The following is a 20,696-nucleotide window of genomic DNA, read 5'->3' on the forward strand; positions in this document are numbered from 1 at the left end:
CCTGGCTGGTTCTAACAGAGACTTTTATTATCATTAAGAACAACTCAGCTAGCCACACCCTGTCATTTACTAAAAGGGGTATCTCAGAGGAATAATGTAAATCAGCAATAAAAGTGAACTGTATACCTGTGGAAACTTCATCAATAGCCTCTTCTGTCACACATGGATGTTTATGAGTTTCTGTGCTCACTGGCAATAGGGAACATTTATAGTTACTTAAAGCCAACCGAGGGCAGATTGCCTTCCTCCTTTTCATCGGTTAAAGAGTTGGGCGGGGTCATGCCAGAACAGGATAGAAGAGAGCAGGGAGAGGGAGGTGGAGTCGCCCCCCTCCCCCATGGAGAAGCAAGCCTCTGCCTCACACTATCATCCCTGAGAGAGCAGGAAGACGCTAAACCTGCAGGGACAGAGAAACTGGCAGCTGACCAGGAACTGTGGGATGGTCATGGCATTTACCTGTTGTGCAAGTGCTAGGGTTTTAGTTGACAGCATGCCCCACCCCATTCAGCAATGTGATGTGACTGCTGCAAACACCGGTTTTGATACTTTGAGTTACGCTATTGGAAGCATAGGACGCAGAAAGAGGTGGCCGCTTCTCTCCTCTCCACTCGACAGGGCACCCGGTTTCCTTCCTGAGCTCTAGACTCTGCATGCCTCAGAGTCCCTCAACATGCGGGTGAGTGGGGTCATCACCCTGTCCTATAAGGAACAGCCTCAGGGGACAGAGAATGCTTGTCCTCTAGACCCTGCCTAGGAGTCAGGTCCGATCTGTAAGTTCCCTGGGGTAGAAAGAGGAGGAAATGCGGGGAGTGGACCTTAGCTCCCAAGGTAGGAAGGACTTCTCAACAAGGCTGACGACAGGGAAAATGGTTGCTTTCAAAGGAAGGGCGTTCTTGCAGAGACATGAATAGGCATTTATTCAGTATCAGCCGCTGCCAGGCACTGTGCTTGGTGCACGGAGAAGTACAGGGTAGTAATCTGTACATCAGAGCCAGAACAAAGGGCCAGGAGAGAGGTGTTAGGGTGTAGCACTACGGACTCGGTGTTAAAAACCTCAGTCATGGGAAGCAATGGACGTATTTTCTTCATCAAGGGGACTCATTAAGTGTCAAATAACACCTTCCCTTCCCCTGGATGATGGAGATCCAGGATGTCAGCCTTCGTGCTGTTGTCACAGTTACATCACTTTCTGTTTCTTGGGGGAGGGAGAAGGGGACCAGGAGAGGAGAGGGTGAGAAGGGCCAAAGCAGCAGGGGACATGAACTTCTGGGGTGACTGCTCACTTCTGCCTCTACACTGACCCCCTTGGGTGTAATTATCCAACTTTGGGCAGAGCACTGACCAGGCTTTTTACAGCCAGACCTGCAAACAGGCAACTGACCCATGGACCTCCTCTGGGCTGTGCACGGGGCTAGACGCTGGGGACCTCCAAACGGACTTGACCAGGTCCCTGCACCAAAGAAGGTGGTAGGAGCGCTTCTAGCTCTGGAGGCAGGTCTGGTCGGGCCGGCTAAGGGCTTTCATAGAAGAGTGTGCAGCGGGCCAAGGGCTGCTTCCCCGGTCACTGCCCTGGGCCAGGCGGGGTCCCCCGGAGCTCGCCTCGGCTGCGGGGCGGGGGGGCGGGAGGGGTGAGTACCAGCGGTCCACCTCCACGCCAGGTGAACCCAGGAGCACCCCACAGCGTTCCAACCTCCAGGCCCAACCCTCTGTCGGTGGGAGGCTGTGGGCTCAGGCTGCAGGCGCGCGAGTGCAGGCGCGCCCCCGCCCCACCCGACTGCCCCCCTCCCGCAGCTGCGCGTGCGCGCGACCCGGGAGGCGGCACTGCGCGCGCGCGCAGACCCCGCGTGGGCCCGGCTCGGGTGCGCGCGAGGCGGCGGCAGGGGGGCCCCTGGAGGTCCGGAGCGGCGCGGCGGGAGGCTCCGCGGCTGCCACCGGAGACCGGGCCGGCGGAGGGGCGCGCCTTTCGGCCTTTCGTCCGCGCCCCCGCGTCCCCAGCCCGCCGTCCCGAGGGGATCCGAGGAGGCAGGTGCGGCGGGAGCGCGCGGGGCTCCAGGCCGGGCGGGCGGGGCGCGGGTGCCCGTGGGGCGGTTGGCGGCTCTGGGAGGGCCGCGCGCGCGGAGGCGCGGGGGCACCCGGAGCCCGGCGGCCGCCTGCAGTGGCGCCGGTGGCGCCGGCCCCCGGAGGCCTCCCCGGGGCGGCGTGGCCCACCCGTGAGGATGTGGGTGCTCGTCTCCCTGCCTCACGAAGGTTTGACTTGAGGAGGAGAGGCCGCGCCGCGTGGGGGACGGGCCGGAACCGGCGGCGGAGCTCCGGGCTCCAACCTTGACCGCCCGGCGCCCTGGGAGTGCCTCCCGCGCGCACGGGTGTGCGTGCTGGCTCGGCCCTGCCCTGGAAATGGGCCTCTCCAGCTCTCCCCGCGCGTGTTAAACTGTTGAAGAAACCTTTTGCCAGTGGGAATGCAAAACGAAACCAGATGACTTTGCTTCCAGGCTTTTGCTACCCCGAGATTCCTTCATTTTAAACCGTGGGAATCGGGAAGTTTGGAGAAACGCGCGAGACCTGCCCGGCAGAGAGGCGCGGCTTAGACCTCATCCTTGCGGATTAGATGGATGGGTTTATAATGTCAGCTTTCTTTTACGTTTGATGTCAGTCAGGTGGTTCATTCCCCCAGAGACTCACAGGCACTCTGGATTTAAACGCGGAGACAGTGTTTTGATATGTATCAGAGGCTGATATTCTCATGGGGTGATAACTTGCTCTGTGCTCCCAGCTGGACGGTGGTTCATACTGTGGCGATATCTATAGGATAAAAATCATGCCTTTGAAATGTTTCAACCCTCTTCGGAGAAACATCCCCCGACTCTTTTAATTGTACTTCTGCGTTCACATGGACAGTTGCCATACAGCAATCCGATGCACAATTTAAGCCGGCTCTATGGCAGATCACGTGGCGCAGGACCTGCAGCCACTATGGAGGGAAAACAGAATGGAAAATGGCAGAAGTCTAGCTTTGTTCATTTTTATGCTGCAAAGCCTCCCCGGTTCTGTCCTATTTTGCTAACATAAATAGGCATTTTTAAATGCTTCCGTTCGATATCGACGGACCTGGGCTGTAAGATTGGATCTTGAAATGTAATGAATATGTTTATTTCTATTTCATAGAAAATTTGGCACAGAATATGTTACGTGTGGGATTGATTTCAGACGTTTCAGATGATCAGATACAGTTCTCAACAGCAAGGCCTTTTCTTTTTTTAAAAATGATGTTTTTATGGTGTCTTTTATTGTTTATAACAGCTTCAATTTGGGAACATACTCTAGTGTTCTTAATGTTACAGAATTAACTCTTTCCCCCTGTTTAAACCTACAAATATTCTGATCCCTGGTTAATGATCAGTAATTACCTGTGCTGTTACGGGCTTGCTTAGTTTGTCAGTCTTTTTTTGTTGTTGTTGTTGTTTGTTTGTTTTAGGCTTCTCGGTATTGTTTGCTCACCTGGCCTTTCAGCAGCACAGCTTCCCCTCAGTGATGTTCAGGAGAACTTTCCAAGACCAGGGGAATGTTTTCTTCCGCCACGTTCATCTGGCAGCCACTGGCCACATGTGGCTTTTGAGCGCATGTTTGGGGCTAGCGAAATGGAGGACCTGAACTCTTAATTTGATTCAAATAATCACATGTAACTAGCAGCTACCTGCTCGGGCACCACAGCTTTCGACTATTAGTCCCTCAGGAAGTCTCCCTGCCCCCCTGACTCCAGCACTTATAACAGTTACGCAGTCATTACACCTTTCTTGTAGGCTGTAAGCTACGTGAGGGCAAAGGCTTATCTGTTTTCTTTATGTTTGCTATGCCCAGACTGGGATTTAGTAGTAAGAAACATTCAGTAAATATTTGTTGAAGGACTAAATTGACTTCTGGAGAGCAGGTATCTTTTGTGTTCTCTCTAGGCCTAGAGCAAACTCAGTATCAAATACTGCAAATCTCTGCTTAGTGATTGAACAGATTTCATGCAAATGGGTTGCTGAAGACGTATTCTAAATGCTTATTTTGGTTGGGCTACTGTTTTTGGAATCTCTTGAAGACTCACGAGAAAATGCTGTATGAAGTTGAATGATTCCAACTTGTGTGGACACAGCTTGTGTTTCCTGTTAGTGGAGTAGCTCAGGGATGCTGCCCCTTAACCATATTCCACATAAATCCGAGGGCATCCCTAGGCCTCAGAGAGGTGCCTTCGTGAGGCCCTAACCAGCCTTCAACTACTCTGAAGAAGTTAGCAGGCCTCTCCACTCACCACCATTCTGAGTTAGGGCATGGACCAGGAATCCTTGAGAAATCATAAGATATCATAGCCATGTTACAAGATGCTTTTGCTCAGAGCTGATTTGGGGTGATGGGATAGGATGGAATTCATATATAAATCAAAATTTGGGGAATTTGAGTCTACTTATTGTATCTGTTATGTACACAGTTAAATAGGGCCAACTTAAAAAAAATATCTTAAGGTTTACTTTGTATAACCCATTATCACCAGTTAACCATAGTAGGATTTGAAATGAAAGTATGTACTTGATTCAGGCTAGTATATCTCCAAGTTTGACCAATATTCCCAGGTGTCATGGTATCTAGAAATTGCTTTTGCAAAAGGATTCTAAGACTATAGAGGCGTATAGTTTTCTTTGGTGGGGCAGAAGGTTGGGGTTTCATAAAGGAAAGGAAATAGAACTGGGGAAAAATGCAATGAAGACAAAATACAAAGAATGTTCACTCCAGTGGTTAGGTAATATAGCTTCTCTGAGCTTGAAGTAGCTACCATGTAAAATGATGAAGTTGATTACATTGTGTTGAGTGACTCATCTTTCCACCTTGAATCTAGGACTTGAATATTTACTATTAGGTATGTGTAGGCCACTAATCTAACTCCTGTGGCAAGTGATAGTATGTAAGATACAGTTCTTTTAAGAATCTCAACAGTGCAAGGAAATGAAAGGTGCTTTGGGGATCACTTCTAGAAAACATTTTTGAATGGAAAACCCACTCTGAAAAGGACATTTGAAAGGTGGCTCCTCTTAACCAACTCAGAATGATAACCACTTATTCACTCTGCTGAAGAATGATGAGTATCAAAAAACATGACTGAGTCTCAAAATGTGATTGCAGTCAGGTTAATCTTCCTAGAACACAGCTTGAACCCTGGAACAATCTCCTTTGAAATAATCAGTGGTTTCCCAGTGCTCATGGAATTAAAAGGTTTGGTCTTTGATCAGGTATTTAAAGTACTTCTGAGTATAGCCCTAAAAAACCATTACAGCCTTACCTCTCACTGTTTTCCGGGATGTAGCGTGCATTCCAGCCTACTGTTCCTCTAAGTGCTCTCCTTTTACATTTCTGCCCCAAATCTCTGCCTACTCATCTTTCAAGACCTATTCCCTAGGTCAGCAGTTCTCAACCTGTGGGTTGTGACCCCTTTGGGGGTCGAACGACCCTTTCACAGGGGTTGCCTAAGACCATCGGAAAACACATATATAATTACATATTGTTTTTGTGATTAATCACTATGCTTTAATTATGTTCAATTTGTAACAATGAAATTGGGGGTCACCACACCATGAGGAACTATATTAAAGGGTTGCAGCATTAGGAAGGTTGAGAACCACTGCCCAAGGTGATGCCTCCTTTACCACACCATTTCTGATTCTCAGGAGCTGCCATAGGGCATGTTCCTTGTACTTATGTTATGGAGCAAATCCCCTCTGTTTCATCATCTATTGCAATTAGTGCTATTTTATTCACCCTAGTAGACTGTAAGCATGGGACCATCTGTTACTCATTTTTTTATTTTCTGAAACATCTAGATCAGTGTAGTGCCTTGTAGGCAGTGGTTACACGTTTACTAGTAATGTGTTTAACAAGCTGTGCTAAAGGTAGCTTCATTCTCTGCATGTAATATTTTGTCCAAACTTACTGCCAAACACTTAGAGGCCAACGGGTAGAAACGCTGAGTTACTTCTACACTGAGAAGCTACAGTGTTGAAGGACAGTCATCTTTGTGGCGTGTTACTTTTTAGAATTGATAGCATTTAAGGGAGATCACCATGCCATGTGACACCAATTCCTTGTTATATTCCTACTAGACGCCTGGTGCATGAGATTTGTGCACTTGCGGGGGGTGGGGGGTGGGGGTCCCTCAGACCAGCCTGTGCCCTCTCGCAGTCCAGGAGCCCTCAGGGGATGTCTGGCTGTAAGCCAGCTCCCTGTGGGGATCTGGCCTAAGCCGGCTGTGGGACATTGCCATGGAGGCAGGAGAGGCTCCCGCCACTGCCGCTGTGCTGCACTCGCCAGCCATGAGCCCGGCTTCTGGCTGAGCAGTGCTCCCCCTGTGGGAGCGCACTGACCACCAGGGGGCAGCTCCTGCGTTATAGCGACCAGTCATTCTCCTGATCGGTCAATTTGCATATTAGCCTTTTATTATATAGGATTATGTAGCAAGGTTAATGTCAAAACAATTCAAAGTATTGGGTGGCAAATCATTCTAGCATCTATGAAAACTTGAATACTGTTAACATAGTAACACTGAATTAGGTTATTTAATGTGTGATAATCTCTACGTCCATATAAACATACACCTTATGAGAAAAAAGAAATCATCTTACTCTTTACCAGTTCCTGCTAGTATTTAGAAAACCTGTGAATCAGGTTGGGAAGGAACCAGTTAACTTGAAGAGGTGATGTTTCCTTAGGTAAGGGTGGTGATGGTAAAGATGATTAAGTTAGATGGCAGATTGATTAATCAATTGAAAAAAGCACATTGAGTAATAAATAGCAAGGCATAATCTGCTAGAGGACACGATCAATTAGCTATTTTCACTTATTCTATTCTTTCTACTGAAATAAACTAAAAATCATTTTCATTTGGTTTTGTAATATGGTTTTCTGTTTATATTTAAAAAGCATATAGACAGTCATAATATTTCATATTTGAAAGATTTGATACAAAAGAAATTGGAAGGTTTTTGGCTTCATAGTTCAGTTTCGCTGACATTTTCTCTTCTTTCTCCATTTCTGATGGGTTGGCTTGGTGCAACACCAGTCTAATTTATAGCAAATTTACTCAAACCACTCATGTTGTCTGAGAAAAAGGTAATATCAGGGATATGGTTTAAAAGGCATGGTCTTCTGGAAAACCCATTAGAGCCCTCAAATGCCCAGCCTTTGATCTGCCAGCTGATCGTGAGGAAGACAGAGCGGCAGCCTCCTTAGCGCCCCGAGGCCTCTGTCCTGACGCTGAACCAATGGGCCATTTGTGTCGAACAGTGCGGAGTTGTCTCCAATTACTTCACCTCCAGCCTCGGAGAAACATGGAGTGCTTCATCCGCAAGAAACAATAATTCTACAAAACCCTCCGGAGAGGGACTTGGTTGGCAGGAAACAGAAAACCAGTTGGAAGCAGTTTGATGGAGCCAGACAGCCATGGGTGGGCGGATGGGCAGTCCTTTCGCCCTACGTGACCCGGGCGCTGTGTGCCTGCCTTTCCACCCTCTCAGGTACTGAGTCCCCACGAGCTGGAATCTGGATGGATCTAGGGGTCCAGGGTGACCCCCAGAGAGGCTGCCTCCTGAATCGTGCTGGGGAGATGGGGAGAAAGGAACCCTTCCCAGGGGCCACCTGAGTCTCTCCTCAGCTCTTTTTTTTTTTAAAGTATGTATTTGTATTGATTTCAGAGAGGAAGGGAGAGAGAAACATCAATGATGAGAGAATCATGGATCAACTGCATGATCCATGGGATCTAGTCCACAACCCAGGCATGTGTCCTGACTGGGTGGTTCCCCCAGCTGCTGCCTGGTTGCCATGGTGTCGGAGGAGGGGAGAAGGAGGAGGTGATTTCTGAGAAGCAGTCCAAAAATACACACCAGCTGGCCCCTCCTTCCTCACTCCTTACAGGTTCAAAGCCTCCTTTTGTGCAGCTGGGCCAGGGCTCTTCCTGGCCAGGCAGCCGGGAGCAAAGAAGGTCAAGGAGGCAGAGGGTCCAGGTGGTGGGTTCTGGGACCCCACCTCACCCAGCAGATTTTCTGGACCTGGGCTCCATTGCCCTCCCATAGTTCCCAGACCAGGCGGGCTGTTTCCTGCCTCCCTGCCTTCGCACCTGCAGTTCCCTCCACCTGGAATGCCCTTCCTCATCCTTCAAATCCCAGCTTGGCTTTACTGCACTGGAGAACCTCCCCTCAGTCACTTGGGGCTCCCCCTGCATCCTGCACCCACCCCAGACTCAGCCATTTTCTTGATGAAGCTCTCAGGGGGCTGTGAGGTCTTGGGGATGCTAGCTTTGCCTTTGTACTCCAGCCCCTGGCACAGACAGGTGCTCAGTAAATCCGGAAGGAAGGGAAGGAGGGAGGGATGGAAGGGAGCAAAGAAACACCTCTCATAGGACTGGAGAGGATCCGCCCGTGAGCACCTGGCACAGGGCTGGGCACGGAGCAAAGCCCACTCCCTTCCTGCCGCCTCCACTTGAGCCTGGGCTCCAGCACCTTCTGCCTCATCTGATTTGGACCGGCTCAGGGGCCGTCTCCATACCCGCAGGCCTGTGTCTGTTGCCCATTTACTGCACTTGATTTCATAAGGAGCTAGTGTGTTTGGGAGAAAGGCCTCCATTCTCAGAAATCCCGGACTGTGCACACTTGCAAGGACCTGAGGGCTGATCTTGAGCAGGGCTTTTCACACTGAATACTTTCTGCAAACAAAGCCTTACCTGAGGCCAGTATATAAAACAGATGGAAAGCTGCTTGGGGTGAAGTGGTGCGTATTGAAGGAGATGGGGCAGCCAGGAGAGAGGGAGGGAGAGAGCCCTGGGGAGAGTCTAGTGGCTGATATTTACTAACTGGTACAGAAGGGCTTCAGTATTTTCAGAACTGCATGTTCATGCCCGTGTGGCTGGGCCAACAATCTCATCTTTCACAGCAAGAAGCCAGCCTGTACACACAACAATGAAAATACATCCTTGGGGGAAAATCATGATGACTTCAGCCTTTAATGCTCTTACAGTTTTTCTTTCTTTCTTTCTTTCTTTCTTTCTTTCTTTCTTTCTTTCTTTCTTTCTTTCTTTCTTTCTTTCTTTCTTTCTTTCTTTCTTTCTTTCTTCCTTCCTTCCTTCCTTCCTTCCTTCCTTCCTTCCTTCCTTCCTTCCTCCCTCCCTCCCTCCCTCCCTCCCTCCCTCCCTCCCTCCCTTCCTTTCTTCCTTTTTTTATTTTTTATTTTGAAGGGATGTTTTAGGGGAAGTAGCTCTTGTCTAGAGGAAATATTTATATGAATTCAGCAATTCCATCAACTTCTCTTTCTTTTTCTTTTGTGAAATTCAAGTAAAATTAAATTTAAAATTGTGTCTGAAAAAATAAAAAAGACATGGCCTTCCATCTCCTGCTAGGATGGAATGAACAGATCCTATCATTGTTAAGAAGTGGGCTCTTAGATTTGTACGAGAGATGTGATTAGCAGTCACTAAAGTTTTCTGGGATGTCAGGAAATAATGAGAATATCCTAAACTAGATTGTGTTCATGTGATGAGCATGTGGCAAGAGCTATTGGGTGACAGATGGTATAAGCTGTGTCAGATTCCATGAGAAGTTAAAGGTCCCTTGACTAGGGATAATATCTGTGAGTAAAGAAAACATCATCCATTTAGATTAGCTCAACATTTAAAAATGTTTTCACCTATACTTGGGAAATAATATGGCTCCTGAGCTTTGTCTAGAAAGATAATGTGTGCTGCTGACTCTATAAGCACTATGTTTGCTGAAAGGAAGTTCCCCCCCTTCCTTTCTAAAAGCGATTCTTGAAGTTTGAAGTTGAAAGTGTCAGTAAGTTAGATATTAAAAGAATACAGGCTGTTTATCATTGAAGGCAGTCACTCGAAGTGGCATTCAGAAGTAACGTGCTTTCTCTCTCCTCTCATTACAGGTGGCTTTCTAGAAGATGACCATAGAGGACCTCCCAGAGTTCCCATTAGAAGGAGAGTCTTTGATCGGAAGATACCCATTTTTGTTTTCAGGTTCGGATACACCCGTGACCTTCTCCATTTCTGCAGCACCAATGCCTTCCGACTGTGGTATGTGCAGTAGCTGACTTTATTGGCTATGAGCTGGTAACCTGACTTCTGTCTTATGTCTGTTTTATGCTCATAATATTTCCTAAAACAATTTACTATGGTTTTCATAAAATTGCTAAAGTTTTCCTTTTTCAAAAATACAATTGCTTTTTCTGCCACTTAAACAAAACATTTCATTTCTTCTATCAGCGCTTTTACTAGGTAAAAGTTCATTTTATGCACCATGATGGATTTAGAAGAACTTTTTTTCAGGAGGCAGTGGTGCTTAGACACCTAGCATTCTTCTGCTATTCATGTACTTATTTTGGTTAAATATACTGACTTGTTTACAAAGCCATATACTGAAAAAAATGACACAAAAGCACTGTCAACTAGCCATCTCTAGGGGCCCTGTGGTCTTTGAAAAACTAGAATTCTAATTAACACGGTAAGTGCTCACTCCTGAAAGGTTCCAAACTCAGGCGACAGTGTAACAACAAGTTTTAGTACACAAGCAAGCCTAATTTGGACCCTGTCTCAATCATCATTGATAATTGTAATTATCAATCAATCTATCTATCTATATAAAAGCCTAATATGCAAAGTGTCCCCTTGGGAGTTCAACCCAACAGGAGTTTGATCGCTCACTATGATGTGTGCTGACCACCAGAGGGTGGCACAGAACAAAGGAAGGCCCCAGTCAGCAGCCAGCAGCTGCTAGGGACCCTAACTGTGCACAAATTTTGTGCACTGGGTCTCTAGTATATATATAAAAGCCTAAGCGACCGTTCTGACCGGACGATTGGCTGGTAGCTACGGCACACACTGACCACCAGGGGGCAGACGCTCAATGCAGGAGCTGCCCCCTGGTGGTCAGTGCATTCCCACAGCCAACCTCCTGCAGCTAGCCAACCTCCCGTGGCCCCTCCCTCTGGCTGGCCCGGATCAGCCCCGATCAGGGACTGAGTGAGACGGCCCTGATAGGCCCTGATCACTGGCCAAGCTGAGAGATCCCACCTGTGCATGAATTTGTGCACTGGGCCTCTAGTACACAGATAAAATATAGCAAAGCTTATAAAAAGCAGGGAGGGTGAGACCTTTCCCTGGAATGATATTGGTTCCTATTTAAATTGGTTCATTTAAATCTCCTTGGTAAAATATAAATTTAGAAGTATCCTAGTTTTTATCTATTTAGATAAATTTTCCCCAAGACCCTATTTTATCAGCTAGTTGGTAAAAGAACACCAGGAGATAAATTTGATAGATTTGTTACATTTCTGACTTGGAGTTTTTCAAGTAAAATATTGGGTCACCATTTCAAATCATCTTTGGAGGTAGAGATAATACAATTTTTAAATATCAGTAGATATAAAAAAATATTTGATTGGGAATTTGTCCTTTTAGTCCTATCCATTCTAATAACTATTCAGTTCCAAGTACCAAGTATGCTATTTTTATGTGTTCAGATTCTACAGTGATTACCTTGAAATCATGAAAAATATTACACAAAATCTGTGCCTAGATCCTGGGAATTATTTGCAGCTTTTACACAAATTGACTGAGTTTATTGTCAGATATAGCAAAATCAGTTATATGGGAAAAGCATTGAACTGAAGCACTTTGTTCCTTGCTTATGACTCTTATCTAATTCTATCTTGAGTCATAATTATCTTATTTCCTTTCCTAGACTATATAAGTCTTTGGGATGGGGCAGGAATCATGTTTTGTTTTTATTGATCTCCTTAGGGCTAATATAGTCATTTATTGATTAGTTGCTCAGTTTGTGTTGAATAAATACATTGCCTATATTATTAGAATTATAGATTCTTAGAATCTGAATGGACCTATAGTTGAACTTTCCCTACTCACTTTCCAGCATAGAAAGTCTATTTTCAGAAGCTCTGACAGACATCCATTTAGCCACTTAGCTATCTTCAACAGTGGGAAACTGACTCGGTGACTTAGCAGCTCTGTGATCTTGGGCATATTACTTATTTTCTCTATCCCCTTCTTTTTTGATTAAATGAGAATAATAACACCTATCTCATATGTTGTTATGAGGATGAAATAAGGTAATTTACATAAAGTGTACAGGGTGGGGCAAATGCAGGTTTATAGTTGTTTGTATGAAAAATCTCTATATATAAAAGCCTAAGCAACTGTTCGACTGTTGGACTGGTAGCTATGATGCTCACTGACCACCAGGGGGCAGATGCTCAGCGCACAAGCATGGAAACATGGGACAGACTGATGAATCTCAGAGGGAAGCGGGGAGAGGGGAGGGCGGGAAGAGATGAACCAAAGATCTTATATGCATACTAGAGGCCCAGTGCACAGGTTCATGCATCAGTAGGATCCCTCGGCCTGGCCTGTGGGGATCAGGCTCCTTGACATCCCCCAAGGGGTCCTGGATTGTGAGAGGGCGCAGGCCAGGCCAAGGGACCCTACCGGTGCGCAAACCCATGTACCGGGCCTCTGGTAATACAATAATTAATAAGTAATAATACAAGAATAAACTCTGATTCATGTACTCATAACTGTAAACTCATGTTTGCTCCACCCTGCATGTAACAGTCCTTGGCACCTATGAAGCACTTAGTGAGTGTAACTTATTATTATTATTTAAATGATTCTGCTGTTTGCCATTACCTCAGTATATAATTACTGAAACATTGACACATGCTTCAGTATTTATTGGGCTAACCATTACTCTTCTTGGTTCAAGTATTCTTGCTTATTTCTCTGACATTTATTCTCTAGGTCTTTGCTAGTCACAGGGTGGTTCTTAGTCTAGTAGCATTGGCATCTCTGGGAGCTTGTTAGGAATGTGGTCGCAGGCCCCACCTGAGACTTACTGGATTAGAATCTACATTGTAACAAGATCCCTAGGTAACTCCTATCTACATTAATGTTTGAGAAGCTCTCACACAGATGAACAGTAGAATAATTTTGTCTGTCTCTTCCTACAAATAAATCCTGGTGAGATTTTGATTAGAATTGAAATTATTTTAAATAATGTTCTTGGGAAAATTGATAGCTTTCAATGTTCTGTCTTCCGATGCAGGAATATGTGTCTTTCTCCACTTAAGTTTCCCCTACCCCTCTTCAGTTTTCTTTAAATAAGCCTCGCAAATTTATTGGCATGTTTGTTATTTTTATTGTTACTGTGTATTGGTTTTTCCATGGCATTTCATTTTTTAAAAATAGGAAATCATTTACAAATGCAAAGAACAGTGATAGCAAAAATGTATATCACACATGTCCACCATCAGAATGAACAGATGTTAGCATTTTGTCGTATTTCCTTTAGCTCTTGTTTTTTTTATTAAAAGAAATAAAACTTTAAAGATAAATCCCCTCCATTTACCTTTCTGATCCAATTCCCCTTGCTCCCCAGAGGTAACAACTATCTTATATTTAGTGTGAGTATTCCAAATCTTATTATTATACTTTTACTACAAATATGTGCCTATAAATAATATGTATTTTTGTTGTGTATGTTTATAATTTTATTTAAATGATTGATATTGTATATTATTCTGCAACTTAATTTATTGATCAATGTTTTTTGAGACCTATCTTTATAAATTCATGGCTTAGATGTCTAATTCATTTGTTTAGTTGTAAACTTGCTCTTCATGACACATTTATGTTTTTAGAGGTGAAAATATTGATCAGACTTGACAAATTTTAACTGCCTTAGAAATAATTTTTGGAAAGTTTGGGATTTGAGATCAGGGTTTGCACACTTATGTTTTTGTTTCATCTATAATAAATTATGGGATGGTAAATCGAAATCTCATTCTCACAACAACTCAGGAGTGCCTCATACTTTTTGGCAATTTTGATTTTGTTTTTGAGAATTATTTAAGGTAAAAATCTACATTTTCTAACATCTAAAAATATTGGTATCATTTAAGCTCTGGTCTTATTGTTTAGTATTTTCAATATATTTATTTGCAACTTCTAATAAATTTAATTTACATCTTTTATTTCAGAGTTCTCTTTCTTTGATCCGAATGATACATCATGCCAGGAAATTCTCTTTGATCCCAAAACTTCTGTATCAGAATTATTTGCCATTTTAAGACAGTGGGTTCCTCAGGTCCAGCAGAACATTGACATTATTGGGAACGAGGTGAGAAATTATCACATTTTAAGCTTTACGTTGTTAGGATTGTTAATCACATAAACTTTCCCCCCATCTAAATGGAAAGATGGTGATAAAGGGGAGACCTTTTAAAGAGTCTGATGTTTGTTCTTTGTATTTCCAGGTTTTTACTATAGTTAAATAGTTAGTACTATAAATTCTTTCCATTATTCCCTCATGCTCCTCACTCTCTTACATGTGGGATTCTGACATTGGAGACTTCACAGGAGCAGGCATTTTGGGAACTTTCTTTCTTGTACAGATTAATTTTGTAAACTTAAAGAAATTCTTTCATGAGGGTATTTGATTACCATCATGTTTTATCTATACTTTTGGGTAGTTTGTTAAAGATCTAGGCTTAAATATAATTTAAAAATATTTTTTGGAGGCGGGATGAAAGAATAACTGGTTTCCTTGACCAGCATGTTATCCTGTTGTAGGAAGAGAGAGCTCATACTTTTTTCAGATACCATTATACCCATGAGAAATAAAATTTTGCTCACTCTTTGAGAGGTTAAGGGACATATTTGGAGTGTAGATTACCTTGTAATACTCTTTATACATTTCCTTCAGTCGGTTGGCAAGTTCAGTTTTCATTCTTGTTGGGTGCAGACTTACGATCTCTCCTCAAAAGAAGCCACTTCTGTCTCTGCATGTGTTGAGAACTAGTCCAGAAAAGGCAGGCTCCCTTGTTGCCCAGCATTGGTTCGAAGTCAGTCGACTTCAGAAGTCGTTGTCCTCACCTCTTCCTGGGTTTCCTCAGATTCTTAAGAGAGGCTGCAATGTGAACGACAGAGATGGACTGACAGATATGACTCTCCTACATTATACTTGCAAGTCCGGAGCTCATGGTATTGGTAAGTATGTGGTAAATCTGTTAATTGCTTAGAACATCTGTATTGGTGCCTGTACAACCCGGGAGAGCACCTGGCTCTGATGATAATATTCCCTGAACAGGTGAGGATTCAGTTAGGTCCTTCCAGAAACTTGTTGCCTTTTCTTCCTTTTCTCAAGGTGGTCTTAATAGCCTCCTGCCACCTCCCAGCCTTTCCGGATCCAAACTCAGTTTTCTAGGCAACCCAACCCCTAAGATCCCAGTCTTCAGGCCTGTCTGGGGTCTGTTCCTACATACACAACATGGGCTCATATTTTCCAAAATGGGTGTTTTCCCATTGTATAAACTTGCCTCTGTTATTTAACTGTTGTGACCATCTCCCTGTGTTTCCATAGTCTGATATAGTGCTTCCTAAGCTATTGATGGTGAAGGATTCTTTTTTTTTTGCTATCATGGACTGATACTTTTATAAAATGAAATAATAGAAAAATGAAATAAAGATATAAAATACAAACCCAAATATTTTTCAAAAGGCATAAAATGATATTTCAATTAATATACTCCTAAGAAATGATTACATAGGAAAAAAGAAGAGGGTTATAAAAAGTACAAACAAATTATATTTTGGGACTGGCAGTAGTCCATGCAGCCCACTCTGAGTAGCACTGGTCCAGTGTGTTGTTTTTACTGGCTGTATAGTATTCCATTCTATGGATGTCTCATAATTTATTTAACCAATTTCTTATTATTATACTTTTAGGGTGTTTCAGAATTTTATTCATAATAAAAAATGCTGTGATGAACATCTTCACAGCTAAATGTTTATCCATATCTCTGAGTATTTGCTTATTTTCTTAGACTAAATTCCTTTAAATTCCTTGTAAGTGAAAGCTTTGAGATATAAGTGTATATGCAGTATATACTATTTGCTTTGGCATTTTGAATGAGGTAGGGGTTAGCCATCCATTGGAACTTAAATTTGTACTGAAGAAAAATAATTTAGAAAACCTTCCTTAGGTGATGTTGATACAGCTGTAAAATTTGCAACTCAACTTATTGATCTGGGAGCAGACGTTAGTTTGCGGAGTCGCTGGACAAATATGAATGCTTTGCATTATGCTGCTTATTTTGATGTCCCTGAGCTTGTAAGAGTGATTTTGAAGACATCCAAACCAAAAGGCAAGTACTATAAGATCGCCATTAGATGTTACTAATTGAACATTTTATTAGTGGCCTGAAAATGATAATTCAAAGAGTTTTTTCCTTCTAATCTATCTTGTTCCGTATGACCTCCCATCTCATTTTTTTCAAGAATAGTTTTAAACTTTCTGTAGTGAAGATTAGTTTCTATTCTTTCACAAAAAAGCTTAGTACAAAGAGATACAAAATAAGAAGTGTTCTCCAGGTTTTTATCTCTCTACGAATTTTCCAGTATAACAGGGATTTTATAAAGTGTAATTGAATCTTTGTGCTATATAATTCTTTTGTCCTATTTGAGTAGCCAGAAATAGAGCAATAAAACCTTCAGAGCTAAGCATTGAAATCATAAAGAGTATTTATTTTAGGTGGTATTCAGTTCTGAAATTCCATGATTCTATGAAAGGATAACTTTTTATCTGGCCCTTGTTTTGTCTTCCTGGCTTGAGGCTGATATCCTAAACTTGAACATGACAATGTGTCTAACTTACAGTCCTCGTGTTTTGGCTTTTCCTCTAGTTGTCTCAGGGGTCAGGTTTTGTTGTTGTTGAGGGAACTAGGAGAACAGTTAAAGGCAGTGTTTCCCCACTTCTAGAGGACTTGACTTAGAGATTCAGTAAATAAATTTTCCAGACTGTTTGTTTCTAACCTCTGCTTTGTATAAGTGTCCACTTTTCCTTAAGCTTCTACCTGTTTGCTTTTTGAATAACGGTGGGAGGAAGGCCTCTCTTGCTAGTACAGTGATTTAATGACACAGGAGAGTTTGTCCTGAGCACATCCTACTGGTTTTAGTTGCAGGTGAGGCATGTGGGGTGGGGTGATTAGATGAAGGTAGGATTAGCAGAACCAGAGGTAGAGTAAACCCTTGTTGTAGAAAACATTCAAAATAGGATTCCCAAATCTTGAGGATTTCTTGTTTCTAAGTATAGGATCATGATAATTTTTTGAAAGTTATTAAAATGTCCTTAGAATTGCAAGATTTTATTTCTTATTCTGAAGTCCAAATTATTCATTTGTTGAATAAAGTATTATGAAAGAGTACAATATGTAGACATTTATATTTTAAATTAGTTTTTAACTTCTGGTGTGAAAATTTTGCTTTTTTTTTTTTTTTTTTTTATGAAGGGTCAGATAGTAAATATTTTAGGCTTTTTACGGTCTCTGTTGCAACTACCAGATTCTGTAGTTGTGGCATGAAAGTAGCCATAGAGAATGTGTAAATGAATGTGTGTGGCTATGTTCAAATAAAACGTTATTTACGAAAACAGATGGTGACTTTGATTTGGCTCATGGGCCATTGTTTTCTGGGCCTGACCTAAACCCTACTACCTCATTGTAGTCATCCTGGTAAATAGATGAGAGGTTTAATGAGAGATTGTGTGAAGATAGTTGTCTCCACAAACATGAATTATTGCCATTAATTGCTTTTACTTAAATTTTAGTTTGTGATAGTTAGAAAGCTGATGAAAACATGAATCCATTTTATAATGAAATTTTATTATGCTGAGAACATAATTGGTTAACCAGATTGTAATATGAAAATTTTGTTCCATTGAAAATTTTGTCCCATTGTGAAATGTTGCTTCTGGTGGGTTAAGTCTCAAAATTGGCTAATAGAGCTCCTCCCTCCAGCATTCCCTCAAGCCCCCAGATTGTCCCCTTTTACATTATACTATCGAAATTTAAAGATTTAGTTAATATGCTTGTGATGTTTGGTTGCAGATGTGGATGCTACTTGCAGTGACTTTAATTTCGGAACAGCTCTGCACATTGCCGCTTATAACCTGTGTGCAGGCACCGTGAAATGCTTATTGGAGCTTGGAGCAAATCCCGCATTTAGGGTAAGAAGTTACATTGAAAGAATTTAACCATCTAACATCATCTCCCAGTAGGGAGTTGAATCTAGATGTTGTTTTTGAACTCTGTGTACGCAAATGGTTTATTTTTGTGTGTCCCTGTAAAGAGTAATGATGTTAAACTTCATCTCAAATAAACGTGAGGCAAGCGGTGAAGTTCAGCCCCTGGTGTTGAGGCGTCTACAGACCTGCTTCCATTCAGTAACATGAAATGCCCCTTCAAGTGTCGTCATCTTCGAGTTTAAGGATCTTTCATTTGGGCTTTTGATGTATTTATAAATGTTAACTGTCAAATACAAATGCATATATGCAAGTTGTATTTCTGTATTAAATTATATTTTAAACTCTTTCGGAAAGAAATTTTATTCTAGACAATTTGAAAGATGCACATTTCAAAATGGAGTGAACTTTAAAAAATCAAATTAAAGGAAAAAATGTATTTTTTCGTGGTAATGTTACTGATTTACAAAGTTACCACCCAGGGTTGAATTTCCTAAACTTTAAATCCTTTGGTATTCTATTGTCTTCACGGCAGTGGCTCTTATATTAGTGCCAGTGACAGGGATTCTTCCCACGTGGTCTCTGCCTGCCCTTGAGGGGCAAGGGTGGGAAATGTGTGAAAGAGCCTCTTCTCTTCTTTCCTTCTCTTCCCTGGTTTCCTCCCCCCTTCACTCCTCCCTGCTTCTTTGCCACTTTTCTTTCTGTTTAACCTCATCAGTTGGTTAATTAACTCCCTCCCTCCCTCCCTCCCTCCCTCCTTCCCTCCCCTATTGTTTATTGGGCACTTGGAGAAAACAACAATAAGTGAGGTAAGTCTTTGTCTTCAAAGAGAATAGAGTCTAGAGGGGAGAGTGGACAAGTAAGCAGTTGGTTTTGCTGTAGAGTGTTAAGTTTAGTGGTAGAGGGGTGGGTGCGTGTGCACAGAGGGCCTATATAGGGGGTTGTCTGGCAGAGGTGACAGTGAGTGCTCAAACCTAGTTAAAATTAACCAGGCACATACAGGAAGGAGGTGAGAAAAGCATTGTAGGCACAGACAGTAGCATGAGCAACGGCTAGGAGATAATAATTCAGTTTGGCTGGAATGTGAGGGTGAGCGTGTTTGCTTTTGCTAGTAAACTGTTGACAAAGCCCCACTAGTGGAGAGAATATTTTGAACTCAGTAAGATGCAGTTGTTGGCGGTGGCGAGAAAGGCACCAGGTGTTAGACCACTGGAGTCAGACCAGACCTGGGTTCAGCAACCTCCGTACGTGAGTTCTGGCCAGGAAGGAACTCAGCCAAGACTCACACTATAAGAGAACATTTACTTAGAAAGTGACAGAGGTGGAAGTGAGTGGTAGGAGAAATGGGCTCAGGCAACAAGTTACAGAGGCAAACGAAGGGGTCTTTGAAGCTTAGGAGAGGAAGGTAATGGTAATGCACCTGGGGGTGGGGGTGGAGAAGAAGGGGAGGGGAAAGGCACAGGGGTGCTCCCAAGAGGGAGAGCACACGGGGTCCTCCTCGTCCTGAGGGCTTTTAAGTGTGGAGAATTTAGGGGAGGTCCCAGGAGAAGATCTTAATAGAATATTCATCAGCTGTCCTGGTGGTGCTTTCAGGGTCATGGTCCCCACTGATTGGTTGACGCCAGGGCAGGGGTCATTAGTCAGTGCAGCTGGTCCTGGTGTCAGCCATTCGTCTGGTTTTGTTGTTTTTCTGGGCCTGGAGCTGAAACACAACTGAGGCTTAGATGCATATGACGTGGGTCAGAATCTCATTGTCCCGAGGGTTTGGGTCAGAACCTCATTGTCCCTAGGGTTTGGGTCAGAACCTCATTGTCCCGGGGGTTTGGGTCAGAACCTCACTGTCCCGGGGGTTTAATGCTTAAGGGCTGTTCTCCAGCCCCCTCGTTCATTCCCCCTCCAAGGTTGTGTAACCAGCAAGACTAGCAACATGCCAGGGGAGGAAGGGTCAGGGAGTGTTTGAACGGCAAGATCAGAGATAGGAAAGGTCAGGGGGTCTAAACCATATGACCAGAGAGAGACACCGAGGGGAGGAAGGGCCTTGTTTTTCCAGTTTTGCCTGTTGGCTAGGCACCCAGGGCTTTCCGCCCTGGTGATCTATTTATTGTACCTAGCCCATCAGCCTTGCTCTGCTCATGTCTGTCTAACTGCCTACCACACAGCAAGGTATGTCATTGAGGTAAATTGCCAATTCATGCCAGAAATAATAATAGATTACCATATTTTGAAGTTTAGTACTTAGAAAAAAAAAATCAGTCACTATGTGGTTCAGCAGTAGCCCTTGGATCATGCTCTGATAACCACTATTTCAGAAAAAAAAGAAAGGAATTCTGTAATTAACCATGAACAAGCCTTCTTATGTTAGCATGACATAATCATTGTTATTTATTTTAATGTTTTTCTTAACAGAAGTTTTAGTTGCTAAATTTTATAGGAATTAACATAAGTGTGTGACTTACTCTAGAAAGGTGAAGATTTAACAAAAATATGAAATGAAATAATCATTGTAAATATAGCTTACAACTTATCAGTATAGGTATTTATGTTAAAAAATTTCCATCTCTTTTTTCTTTTTATTAAATCTAT

General features: G+C 43.1%; 1 protein-coding gene across 4 annotated transcripts in view; it reads left to right on the forward strand.

Moving 5' to 3' along the window:
* The first annotated feature begins 539 nt into the window (after positions 1-539).
* Positions 540-20,696, forward strand: part of CLIP4 (CAP-Gly domain containing linker protein family member 4) — a 55,483-nt gene continuing 35,326 nt past the window's right edge. Inside the window, exons 1-6 of one of the 4 annotated variants that reach the window (XM_070428930.1) lie at positions 540-676; positions 9,949-10,096; positions 14,074-14,213; positions 14,989-15,082; positions 16,078-16,239; positions 17,980-18,098. In XM_070428930.1, coding sequence (XP_070285031.1) covers positions 9,964-10,096; positions 14,074-14,213; positions 14,989-15,082; positions 16,078-16,239; positions 17,980-18,098 — 648 coding nt within the window. In that variant the 5' untranslated portion in view covers positions 540-676; positions 9,949-9,963. Of the gene's footprint in view, positions 677-1,895; positions 2,027-2,416; positions 3,133-7,484; positions 7,542-9,948; positions 10,097-14,073; positions 14,214-14,988; positions 15,083-16,077; positions 16,240-17,979; positions 18,099-20,696 lie in introns of those variants that run through there. The other 3 variants (XM_070428929.1, XM_070428931.1, XM_070428932.1) reach the window with 3 other exon arrangements.

The sequence above is a fragment of the Myotis yumanensis genome, unplaced genomic scaffold (assembly GCF_028538775.1).
Source record: "Myotis yumanensis isolate MYYU_CA2020_CCGP unplaced genomic scaffold, mMyoYum1.0.hap1 SCAF_11, whole genome shotgun sequence".
NCBI lineage: Eukaryota > Metazoa > Chordata > Mammalia > Chiroptera > Vespertilionidae > Myotis > Myotis yumanensis.